General features: G+C 33.9%; 1 protein-coding gene across 1 annotated transcript; it reads right to left on the bottom strand.

The window, feature by feature from the left end:
- Window positions 1-2,907: 2,907 nt before the first annotated feature.
- LOC126820297 (neudesin) lies at window positions 2,908-13,520 on the bottom strand. Its single transcript, XM_050548145.2, has 4 exons — window positions 13,301-13,520; window positions 9,981-10,041; window positions 8,822-8,925; window positions 2,908-6,468 (listed from the first exon to the last, which is right to left on the bottom strand). The coding sequence occupies exons 1-4, from the start codon at window positions 13,487-13,489 to the stop codon at window positions 6,322-6,324; spliced, it is 501 nt and encodes a 166-aa protein (XP_050404102.1). The 5' UTR covers window positions 13,490-13,520; the 3' UTR covers window positions 2,908-6,321.
- Between the last annotated feature and the right edge of the window lie 29 nt (window positions 13,521-13,549).

Here is a 13,549-nt window from a genome sequence, read left to right as displayed (position 1 = left end):
TGGGATTGGACCCTCTGGCGCATGACTTATGTGCCACCACGGGTCTCAACAGGGTTAGGTCTATTTGATAAGGCCAACTTCAAGTTTGGTCAAAGGTCACGAGATGTAAACGGAGCTAGCGATAATCCCAACCCTAACCCTAGTCACAATGCTTAACCTAACCCTAACCTACAATCTCGCAAACAATCACGTGCCCTGACATTATTTACATCTCAGCGACCTTGACAAAACTTGGGCTGGCTTAACAAATAGAATTAGCCGTCTAGCAGGGTGAAAGAAATATAAGTCACAGTATTTGGAAATGAAATGGGGTTTAACGTCCTACTGTGCTGTTCCGAACTGGGTTAATGAAGACGACCTACTCTTATATCGAATTCCAACTGTCAAGGGCCAATGTGTACACGGGACCTCGGCTTTTCGTCCCATCCGAACGACTAGACATCTGTCCTTGTCAGACCCTTTTCCTGCATCACGCCGGAAAATCTGGATGAAACTTTTCGGCCAATGCAGGGATCGAACACTCGACCTCCAGGCTAGCGAGCCAGCGTCCACCGTGACCCCCCACACGGTATTTGGAACGGTATAGAATGAAGCAAGGCCAGGTTGGACGTTATTGTACGTTTGTTAACGTCGATAGATGATTGGCTAGGGAGGTATAATAGAAATATTATTAATATTATGCGGTCAACAACATTCCGAAGTTTTGTCCAACTACAAAAGTTACATTCAGAATTGTGTCAGTGAATTATATCAGAGGGCAACCAGAATTAGAACATGGGACTAATGTTTTTTTAATCGGAAAATAATTACTAATCCCAAATTAGACGATCGATATGTGATTAATGAAATCATTAAACACCATTTCTCTACCAATAATCTACGGATCGATAATGGCCCAATCAAACAGCAATACATCAGTCAGGATTAGTCTGAACCGAGGGAGAGAAAACAGTATCAATCTTTTTAACAAGATGGATAAATGACGGGATTTGTCTACTTTTGGTTTCCATATTCTTCAATAACCCGCCTTCTCAGACACAACAAGAAGTTGTATAGATCGGATTATGTCGTGATCTCTAGCTTATTGGCCGTAACAACAATCCTAAAAGTGTTGTCGGTTAATCGCAGCAATCTTTGATGTGACATTAGATTGTGATATATAAACAGATTGGAAACTGATCAATTTATGAAAGATGACAGAAAATCTATTCATTCTTTATTAATCGTATTTGCTCATATTGTGGTATTAGTCAATATACTGTTTGTTTGATATACGTTAAAAGCTGCCTTCAAGGACAACTCTCACTACCAGGGTTAAATGGATAGTAGGTTGCTTCAAAATATGGTTAATATTTCTGTTTCTTAAAATCTTCAATATGAAAAAAATTGATTAAACATAAATAATAAGCAGAGATTAAAGTGACAGTTTCTTGAATGACAGTACTGGGAAAAATTTTCCAAGAATCAAATGGTTCTATTTCATTGTTGATGACATACAAGAAAAAAATTATGAAGATTTCCTAAAATAAAGTTTTGAGGTATAGAATTTTTGACCACTACAAACAGAGTTTAGTATCAGAAAATTTAGAGGACTGTTATACTCATTCGACCACTTTTCGACCAATCAGAATCCAAAAAATTTATATTTTGAGCTACAGAGTTGTATAGACTGGTGAAGTTCTTTAATTTTTGTAGGGCAGCTCACAGAGATGAAATACTGTTCTGAGAGAGAGGGAGGGGGAGAGAGAGAGAGATGAAATACTGTTCTGCTTAGACTGGACAGGGCATACAGTGTGCTATGAGGGAAATTTTGCTCGGACAGCCCTGTTACGGCCTACTTTTATATCAAATTCCAACTGCCAATGGATCTTTTACATGCACGCCAATGTGTATATAGGACCTCAGTTTTCCATCCCATCCGAACAACTAGACAGCTGTCCTTGTCATGCTCTCCATCCTGCACCACTGACAAGGGGAAACCACTCCAGGAAATCCTGATGAACTTTCTTGGGGTGAACCCGCAACCTCCAGGCTAGCAAGCCAGAATCTTACTCACTTAGCCACCATGGCTATGAGAGAGAGAGAGAGGGGGGGTTTAATATCCACTCAACACTAATTAGGTAATTTCAGGAGCAACATAATGGTGTATATTTTTTTTATCTCAATAATCTACTTGATCAGTAGGAAACGAGAATAAGCATGAGGTTAAGTAGGAGACTCTTAATTGTTGGGACGGAGGGGCTGACAAGGTAAGCTGTCTAGTCGTTCGGATGGGACGAAAAACCGAGGTCCCGTGTACATACATTGGCGTGCACGTAAAAGATCCTTTGGCAGTTGGAATTCGATATAAGAGTAGGCCGTAGTGCCGCTGTCCGGGCAAAATTTCCCTCATAGCACACTGTACGGCGTATGCCCGTCTTCATTAGCCCAGGTTAGGAGCAGAACAGTAGGACGTTAAACTCCATTTCATTTCCTAGTTGTTGTTATATAAATAGATGGAATCAAATCCATGACATCTATAAATAACAGGTCTTTTATATACAGCAAAAGCGTTAAGGCCCTTTCGCCCACCCCCCAATCTTGTTAAAATACAGATCTATATTTCGTTTCGTTATTTTATCCTTTCGATGGCCTACACTACATGAAGATCTGACAAGTTGTACTGGTAGGTTGTTTCAAGGGTCGTACGAGCGGCTTTTGACCCTATGATGTCAGACATGGATTAATCAATCAGCATTGGTGTTTCTAGTGATTTTGCCACAGTTCCGTGGATAGCACGCTAAGAAGTCGCTGTAACAGATCGTTTCATTGGCTTTTCCCTGACTTCAGCCAAAACGTCCAGAACCAGATCCTAGTGTAGTAAAGACAAGTAAAATGAAATTTTGAACTATAAAGAATGAAATAAAATAGGATCTGTGTTTTTAATCAGAATGCCCATCCTCCATCTACAAACCATAGGCTGAGGATGAGAAAGATGGGTACACAGGGGAAGTAATGCTGCCTCCCTGGCATAATTCTCAATCTCCCTTCACAATGAATACATACATAACTATGTTACAACTTAGGCATCTAATTTTCATTCATGAATGCTATCATCCAATCACACTGTTTAATTTTTTAGTTTTTTTAAAATATTATTTAACAGCAAATTGTTTTTAAAGTAAAATAAAATTTATTCAAAAAACATTTTAAATTAATTCAAGATTCAGGTCAGGCATTTCTTATCACAGATATTTTATATAAAAATATGTACTCTCATTTCATAAAAATAGGACAAGTTATACAACATATTATAACATACAATTTTTTTCTCCGTGCAGAAAAATTGGGATTTACAATCCATTTTACTTTTTGAACTTATATAAACTGTATTCAATATGAATAGTGTATTTTAACTGATATGTACTGTATATTTAATGCGAGTAGATTTAATTAACTCATATGTACTGTACTCTAAATAAATTCAATATGAATAGTGTACTATATACTGTAAATACATTATGTGTAGTTGACCATAATTAATTCATCTAAATTTATTTGAAAATACTCTATTAAAGATACATTATGGGAGATAAGATAAAGAGATGGCAGTTCTCGCTATAATAGTTAAAAACTAGATAGTGTAAAGGTAATTTGCTGAAAATTTCAGTCAAATTGATCCACTATGAGCCGAGAAAGAAGCGGATGAAATTTTTGCATAGTCTCGGTCATCATTACTAAAATCATTAATATAAACAGCATAGTCTCGATTATCCACTTTTATTGATTTAATTATCAATAGCCGTTAGCGGCATATAGGAATCTAATCCAGCCAACATCAAAGACTAGCCTTGACATCGAGAGTTTATTATGGTCTGGATAAGTTAATTAATGTCTAATTGATAATTTAGAAAACATTTCAGGCCTAAAGAAAAACTTGTAATAAGCAGATTTTGCTCTTGCATAATGCATGTTTAACTATACATTATGCAAGAGCTAAATCTGTCTATTGCAGGTCTTTCTTTAGGGCTGAAATGTTTTATAAACTATTAGACATTTATAAACAAAACAAGACCATAATCAATTCTCGATGGCATCGGATACTCGGGATTTTAACTAGATTAGAACGGTTCATCATTTAAAAATTTAATTTATAAATGTGAAAGCGAGGCTAAGTCTTGCATATACCAGTGCGCTGGTTACCACAATGCACACATCTTGTCGAAACTACAAACAGTGATAACTTGGCTCAGAATAGAGTATTTTGAATGAAATTTTCAATATTTCATTTTACATTATCTATTTTTGAGCTATTACAGCAAGAATGGTCAGCCCTTTATCTAAATCTTACATAATGTATCTTTAATAAAATAGGGTATGCATTACAGATTGCCTGATTGGGGTAACTTGATTGCTTGTCCCTTCATAAACTTGCAATTATGCTACATAATGGAGGCAAAGGTAAGATTGTCAAAAATATTTTTATCTTATTTAAATAATATATTTCAGATTGTAACTGTTGAGGAAATACATCTCTATTCTCTACATAGATTAACTACAACGAGTGCTGCATCAATTAATTAGTTATATCTATATGTAATTCAATCTCTCTAATGAATGAATAATAAAAAGGAATCTCAGTCATCCACATCCTGTGCCCTTGTATACCAGAAACTAAGTCAGATATGAAAACATAAAAATTATTAAATACTAGAATTCTAATAATATACAACTATAATAGATTGATGTGTATACATTTGTGAGATATGCCTGGAAAACATTACCTTCACACAAGGAAGGACCGATGGCACAGGATAAAAAAAAACATATAAATATAAATATATTCTATCATAAAAATTGTCACAATCATTCTTTTCGTAGTGTAAAAACCGTAATATATTAAGGCCATTTACTGTCCGCATAGCTCCCACATTTTCTCGTATAAGCATCTTAAAATGCAACTTCTTAAATTCATTGGCTAATATAAATATATGTTTGAGAAATACATATTATTAGAAAAGGGCTTGTATACTATAAAGTCTAAACTCATATGCATATTTAGTCATTAGTATTATTAAAGTTTTTTTTATAATGATAGCAGACTATTCCAAATGGCATAAGTTTATTGAGACTAACAAAATGATTTTAAAGTATAAAACTAATGTAATTAGACAATTACAAGTGAATTTCTATTTCAAATACTGAATGAGAAAATATATATTCTGATATATATATATATATATATAATATAAATGTGCATAACTTTATATATATTACAAAAAGACACAAAAATGGTGCAATGGAATACAATGATATAAATATTTGATCATAAAATAGATGGAGAAGAATCATAAGAAGTTTGTAATACTTTAACCAAATGAAAGTAAAGTTAGTTAGCTAGTTAGGGACTAAACCTCATTCATTCATGCTTCATAAACTACAATGGTGTACAAATAGGAACCAAGATGGCTCTAAATGCTGAGAAAAATGTTTTGCTACTGCCTTGCCCAAAATTCTTTTGCAGAAATCGAAATCATGGTAAAATTTTTTACATCAGGTCAGTGGTTACATGTAAAGGGACATAACCTTGTAAATTTCAAACAGATTAGATATTTTAATTTGGCTAAAAGGGGAAATCTATGATATTTTTCGGTGCAAAAAATCCCCCGTGACCAGAACAATCAATAAAACATTGGAGATGAATGCTCCAAAAGAGTTTTCTAACCGCTCTAAAACATTTTTTGCAATCATCTCAAAAGGATTACATTTTTTGGAAAGTTCCAAAAAAGGTAAATAAGCATCTTGTCTACAATTGGAGGGTCTAGAGCACAAGTGATCTAACAACCAACTAAAATGGTTGGTAGTTAGATCACTTGTGCTCTAGACCCTCCAATTGTACTTTACATTTGCACAAATTAACATACCGGTACTCTTATATTTGAGATCCAGTGAAAACTAAGATCCAGTGAAAACTAAGACTTCTCCTTTAAAACTGAGCATTTTTTACAACAAAGAAAAATTTTAATAGCTTTGAAGCATTTGCCGATATTAAAGAGGAATCATAATAACCACTAGGATTATGGTTCTGACTTAAAATTTTTAAGAGCCCTGGGCAGTTATGTCAAATATGTTACATGCTATAAGGTCACAATTCCTGGATCTTGTTTCAGTGAGCATAAGGAGATGACAAGGTAAATATTACATATTTTAATTGACACCTCTGGTCCTTGGTAATTAAATTTCTTATTATTCTTCTTCATTTAATCAAGAGTAACAAGATCTTTACAATTCGTCACTAACAACTTATTATTCTTCTTCATTTAATCAAGAGTAACAAGATATTTACAATTCGTCAGTAACAACATTCCTGAATTTTTCCCTGTGTTGTTCTAATACATAATCCATATAACCTACAACCGGATATTTAGCCTTGTATGTTCCATCAAACACAGAGTCTAATGCCTTCAGCTCTTGTGGGGATAGGCCAGTCTGAAAAAAAAAAATTAAATCATATCCAAATGAGAAAAATATTTGATTTCTACTTTAACTTGGAAAATTTGTGAATATTTTCCTTGGTTACACTGTTAACTAACTCTTAAGGAAATAGAAAGACAAAAGATTGGAATTTTTTAAAAAATCAATTGAACATTATAAGGAAAATTTTCTGGGTACAGCACTATTGTTAATGATAAATACAATAAATAATGTTTTCCTACAGAATATGATCTTTGTCAAAATTACCAAGGTCATTGGAAACTCTGTTGTTCAATCTTCATTGGCCCAATTGGAGCAGAACAGTAGGACATTAAACTTCATTTCAGGGAAACTCATCTAATACCCTATTTATCAGAATTTGATGTAATATAATCTGCCAGATCCAATTTTTTCTTAGAATTGTAAAAGGTGCCCACTGCCCATGCACTTACAAAACCACAAATACATTTGATTGCTCAATCTTATTAAAATCAGATGTCAATTAAGTTCTGTTTAAAGTAGCTAAGTCTCCAACTCAATATCATCCAAAATCTTCAACATTGAAAACACGATTTATTTGTCAAATTAAATCAACATTCATGTTGTGATCTTACCGGAAAAAGATGGGCTTTTGATATCCAATATTTAAGACAAAATAAACATTTTACCATTGGTACACGAATCGTGTACCATAATGCGCTTCAGCCCCAGTTGTATCCAGGGCTGTCGGTAATTTTTCACGGTTGATTAGCAGCACTGCTAATCAAAAAGTCCAATTTTGCCAAATTTGATTAGCAAATTTAAAAATTGATTAGCAGTTTTTCAGTTTCAACATAAAACACCTAAATAACAAGATATTACTTTAGTTCATAACAAATATGATTAGATTCCATTCTTACTAATCTTAGATTTTTTTAGGACTGCCACAAGTACTTGTGACAGTTTGTGAATGTGATGTAGACATTTAGTTAGGTCTTATGTCTGAAGCCAATTCTTAACAGTGACTTCCGAAGCCCCAATCATTTTAATTGTTAGAAATCTTCGTTAGAAAACAATTTCGTCTGCTTTTTATCGTGTATTGCTTTTCTTGTTCAATCGGGCGCACCTCGATTGACTAGACACACGTGATATTTTACGGGAATTTTTACTTTGATTTATCATTTTACAATACGTTAACATTTATTTTTTTATATTTTATTTACAATACGTAGAGGATACACTGGATTTATTTCTTTCAAAATATCATATAATTACTTGATGTCTCGCAACGTGAGTGGTACTACTTGATTCCCTGTTTCCGGTTTAATAGTCCCTATTCATAGAGTTATGTCCCTGTATTATATAGTACCGTATAATGAATTGTGTCTGGGTAGTTCGAGAAGAAAATGTCACACGGAGAATTCAGTTTTGTTTATAAAATTTTATTCAACATTTTATACTCGTTGAAATTGTTGAGAAAGCTTTCTAGTCTTCAATTGTGGATTATCCTTGTGTCAATATCCAAAATGACAGGCATATTAATGATTCGCAGTTACTGCGAATCAAAAACTTTAGATTTTAATTTTTGATTAGCAACGGACAAAATATGTATCGCAAATTGCGCTGCGATACTGGTTGTCGGCAGCCCTGGTTGTATCAAGAGACTCGAGGGACGAGGCTAAACACATTGCACCAAATCAAACAGCGTATGTAGACTGGAATAACCAGACGCTCGAAATTTGCACTCGCTTTAGACTGCTGGCTTATTTCGCCGAACATAACTGATTTGAAATTGGAGTAAAAACGGAAACCATTGAATGTAAATCAGTTTATATACATTCATATTACAGTATTATATGCGTCGCGACCCACTTTTGTCAATTTCTAGGTCCCAAATGTTAGCGATTTAGCTCCTTTAAACTTAGACATTGTCCTACATTGACATCTGACATATTTTTGTTGAAAACAATGTTTAGACCATGTGAGCATCCTGACAAATCAAACTGCCTGTATTGATATTTGGCTTGGTGTTTGAAGTTTAAAAAACCCTGACATATAATTGTGGATTACAAGGCAAATTGAACATAAAAATAAAATTGTCTACATTACTTGCTAGTTTGATAAATGTAAAATAGGCTGAATTTTTTTATTATTATTGTTTTTATTGAAACATCAGTATATTATTTTTTATGTTAATTATTTTGTAATTATATATCGCAAATAGACTGAATATGTGCTATTACCTTGAATCTGCAAGATACACCTATGTATATTACACGGTGCCTTTTTTTGAGAATTTTAAAAGGGGTCCAGGCTGTTATTATGTCAGATGTGGTATTCTATGTTCTGACAAATACCAGTTAGAGACAGATTTGTATATATAACTTACAATGTCATGTGTTAAATCAGCTGGATCGAGAGACATTTTAGCAACAGCTCTAGTCGAATCTATACCAACCAGTGAATTATAGGATGCTCCTTTACCATAAAAATCTGAAATACAAATTAAGATACAATTTAGATATTTGTATGAGAATTTTGCCCACATAGTAACATGTATATTGTACATACATATTATTAATACCTCATTTCATTATTTTCATTCTGCATAAAGTTCTCACTTTATCATAGCATGGTACACACTGTACCTTTTGCATGGTGGGCAGAGAGAGAGAGAGAGAAATGGGGTTTAACCGTCCACTCGACACAAACTAGGTCATTTCAGGACTAACATATGGTTTAATTTTATTTCAATAATTCACTTGCGCGTAGGGGTCTTCAGCAGTGGGAGGAAACTGGGGGGGGGGGGCAGGAGAAAACCTACGAGGTTGGACAGGTGACCCTACTCCTTGTCACGTACAACCGGGGAATCAAAACCACGCCTGTTGACTCAATGACAGACCTTATGATACAGCGTGCACATGCTAAACATTTGGCCCCACCCCCACCCCCCTGCACAGTGTGAGGATTTACTGCCCAAATCTGTTTGAAAGTATAATGTTGGTTGTTTTTGTATTATTGACAAAAGAGAAGAATCCCTTGCTATTGCAAATCATTGCTAAGGAAATTAATCTCTATGGCTTTAATTGGCAGGTTACTTTAAAAAGTAACACATTTGAGATTTCTGCTCCCATGGTACACACAACCCAGGCAGTGACAATTCTTTTCTTTTACAAATTCTTAATGCATATATATATACACCATGAAACAGGTCACACAATGCATACTACTTTTCTTAAGATAAGGATTGGGGTGGGAGATAAGAGGTAACTCAACTGGCATATGGTATATATCTTTATTTCATTTGGGCTTAAACTCTTTAAGAGAACTCACAAAACAACCTAGGTGGTTATAGGGCAAATCTTGTCTCATAACCACAGTCATTGGATAAAACCACTCGGACCACTTTGCCACACAACCTGTCCACTTTCCAGAACCACCTAATACAAGATTTCTTCCAGATACATTTACTTCTGATTTTTATGTTTTATGGATAAATCCAGAAAATGTAATGAACAACTTAAAAATATATTTTTTTTTTTACAAACCTTTTCCACTTGAAACATCAAAAACAACACCTTTGATGCCCATATAGATTGGTTTATCTGGCTGAAATATAATGTAATATGATTACCTGGTACTCAAAATATCAAAATCAACAAAAGTAATTTCACCAGTTTTCCTTTTATAATACTGCAGTCATTGTTGTTTGTATTTCAGAGGAGAGCCGAAAAAAGATCCTCTCAATCAACAAAATCGCTCCCCTAAGAAAGCTCTCCCAGTTTTGGTAAGAAGAGTGATTTAGAAATTAAGGAGAATGATCTGATATTAAGGAGAGTGATTAGTTATGTGTATGGGAAATGGTTCTGAAGATCAATAACTGCATGTAATGGGGTTATTCCTGCTTTCGACATTCATGTGAGCAGCAGGCGCTCAAGAGCTATCACTCGCTTTAAAAAACAATGACTGTTTTATAATACTGCCTTATCCCTTTAATACATCATACTTGAAAATTAGATAAAAGTGATATATTATTACTGTTACATCCTTGGACAGACCAAATTTACTGTTCCTTACACTGCCTTAAACCATCCAAAATATGTGAATAGCTTTTCATATTAAAGGACCATTTACTAATTCATGGAAGCGCCACCACTATGCACCTGATGGGATGGTTTGGGGTGGTCTAAAGCCTAGCTAACAACCCACCGTATGGGATTTGACACACACGGGTTGTAGGGTTTGGTAGCTCGCAGACCAGCCACAAGAAACTGTTTGAAAATTTTGAATGTACAGGACCAATAGTCTCTAAGGCCAGTCTGTGATCTTCTACGGTGCCAAACACATGCAAGTGACGTATAAGTCTTACGCACAGGTTTACTCAAAGTTTCCCCGTAGACTGTCCGTAATAGCATGTACGGTGGTTTTAGGAGCCTTGTTTAGGGACTTGAACTGTGGATTTTGTTGAACATTTTTTCTTATAGTTTAGCTTACATACACCCATTACACAATGTAAATTATCAAGTGTCATCTGTTTCATATATAAATTTATGTCAATTATCAAGGCTACCACCAATGTCAGTGAGATATAAAAAGTTTAACCAAAGGTCTACTTACTTTGTATTAATTAAAATTACTTATGAAATTGGAAGTTCTTCTTTGAGTGTCATTTAGTTTAGCAATTAACATAATTATGTAATAAACTCAAAAACATAATATGAAACACAATTACTATTTTAATTAAAGCGACGTTTCGTTGAGGGTTCGTTAAACATTTTCAAGCAAAATTGGAAGTTGGTGTAAAATGTATAGGTTTATTATATGAACAACCATTGAAAATGAGGACATACATTTACTGTTGTAAAATATTCTTTAGAATGTTGGCAAAGTTTGCCTTTTGTTGCATAATGAAAAGATTTAACCATTAATTATATATTTTCCTTCCTACTTGTATTATATAATTAAAATCAGTTTATAATATTTTGATCTTCTTATTGCTGTAGGCTATTCATTTACATTTACTTTTATCTGTAAGAGGAAGTAACATGTGTCACGTACTTAATCACACATTGATTATGATAAATATCAAAAAACTTAATTTTGATTTTTTTCCTTGCTATACAATTTATTTGTCCAAGATAACAATCACATACAAATTTAATAACAGCTTTTCTATAATAAACAGAAAAACATAATTTTAATTAAAGTTTAATTAAAATAGTAATTGTCTTCGAACCAGATGACTTTTTGTGTTTATTACGTGGGTCAATTGGTAAATGCTGCTCAAAGAAGAAGAAACTTTCCTATAGTATAGAATTTTATGAAAAAGTGCCAAGACGTGTGTTACAATAAAAAAAATGTGTTACTAAGTAAGAAATTAAATTTTGAAGTTTGTTAATGCAAAACAGCAAGGGTTAGACCTCCAACAACTAGAATCTTTCCTTAAACTCTTGACAGATTTTTACAATAGATGTATATTAACTCCAATGGATGACATCTAGATCTAAAGTTGGTCAGAGGCCAGTCGATATATCAAACAAGACAAAAATACTTTTATAAGTTGGAGTGATTTCCGAATCTGTCCATCTATTCATATTTTTCTAACTGCTATACCACATCTAAATACCTTGTTTGAAGCACATGCGATACAGCTAATTAAAACTGCTGACAGATTGTAGTATCTACATTTGTGGTATCTACATGTAGATGTAGGAGGATTTTTGAATTGACATAATATAAGGAAATGACTAATCAGTGCATGCTTCAAGTTCACCAGATCAGTGATGTGATCTATTCAAATTCAGAACTTCCGTGATTGAAAAATAATATTTCAGAATAAAACATTATAGGTGTACAATAAACAGATGTCTTACTAAAAGCATATTGGTTCAAAAATTATTAAAACTTGATCATATCTAACAGTAAATGATGGCCATTCTAAAGATCACATGATTTCACACACATGTAGGCCTGCAGTCATATTTCTTCGAATCGTCTATTTTTGATGGCTGAACACTAATTTATTTTCAATCAGTCTGATTAAAACACAGATTCTATTTCGTTTCATTTTTTATATCTCAAAATTTAGTTTTACTTGTCTTTACTACACTAGCATCTGGAAGAGTTGTTATATATTAACCTGCGTCATGATTGATGTGAAGGATTAGCCAATTAAATGGTCTGTTGTGGCAAGTTCTTGGCATGCATTGCACTGAACTGTGGGTATCCCAATAGGAACATAAACACTGATTGATTAATCAAATGTTCGACGTCGTACGGTCAAAAGCTGCTTGTATGACCTCTGACCCCCCCCCCCCCCAAACACTAAAACCAGTCAGATATTCGAGGCCATCGAAAGTATAAAAAAAAACGAAACGAAATATAGATCTGTATTTTTGGTTTTAATCATCAATGAATATTACTTTCTATAGTGCAATTTCAGCTCCCTTTTTTGTTAAATAAAAATATAAACAAGGATAAGGCTTCTTTGGCCTTTGCCATATTGCTGTCACTTTTCGTCTCTAATGCATATTGACGTCAATATGTTCATTTTATGTTTGTTCATGATTACCAGAGCCACAACATCAATAGACCTTGGCTTTGGTCGTACTCACTCGTAGTTTGGATTAAAATTAAAACACTGTTTTGTTCATTTGTCAAATTTCAAATGGTCAAGAAAACTAAGCCATGGCACCGGTATTTCCATGGCTAAAACTGGTTGCTTTCTTCAGTAAACAAAATTTTCAATATTCACTGCTAATAAAAAAAGTTCAAAAACTATTTTTGATTAAAAAGTAGGCTACTTTCGATTACTAAATAATTAAACGGATTACGGTGTAAGGGGGACAACTCTACAAAAATAACTTACGTCGGAACCATCGTATTCAGCAATTTGTTCTGCTGTAAATATTCTGGCTGGCTCTTTACCCGGACTGAGATCAAATTCAATGTCTTTTAATTTATATTCTTCCTCGCTACGTGAACAACTCACTAAAGCACAAACAGAAAACAAAAATATAACAAGAAATAGACAACTTCTTAAGCCGGTGGACACCATCTTGGAAATATCTCGGAAAATTGTGATGACGTGTTTTATTGGTCGACTCCAATTTATGGA

The sequence above is a fragment of the Patella vulgata genome, chromosome 5 (assembly GCF_932274485.2).
Source record: "Patella vulgata chromosome 5, xgPatVulg1.2, whole genome shotgun sequence".
NCBI lineage: Eukaryota > Metazoa > Mollusca > Gastropoda > Patellidae > Patella > Patella vulgata.
The sequence above is the reverse complement of the archived record's forward strand: the minus strand, read 5'-3'. Positions and strand labels throughout refer to the sequence as shown.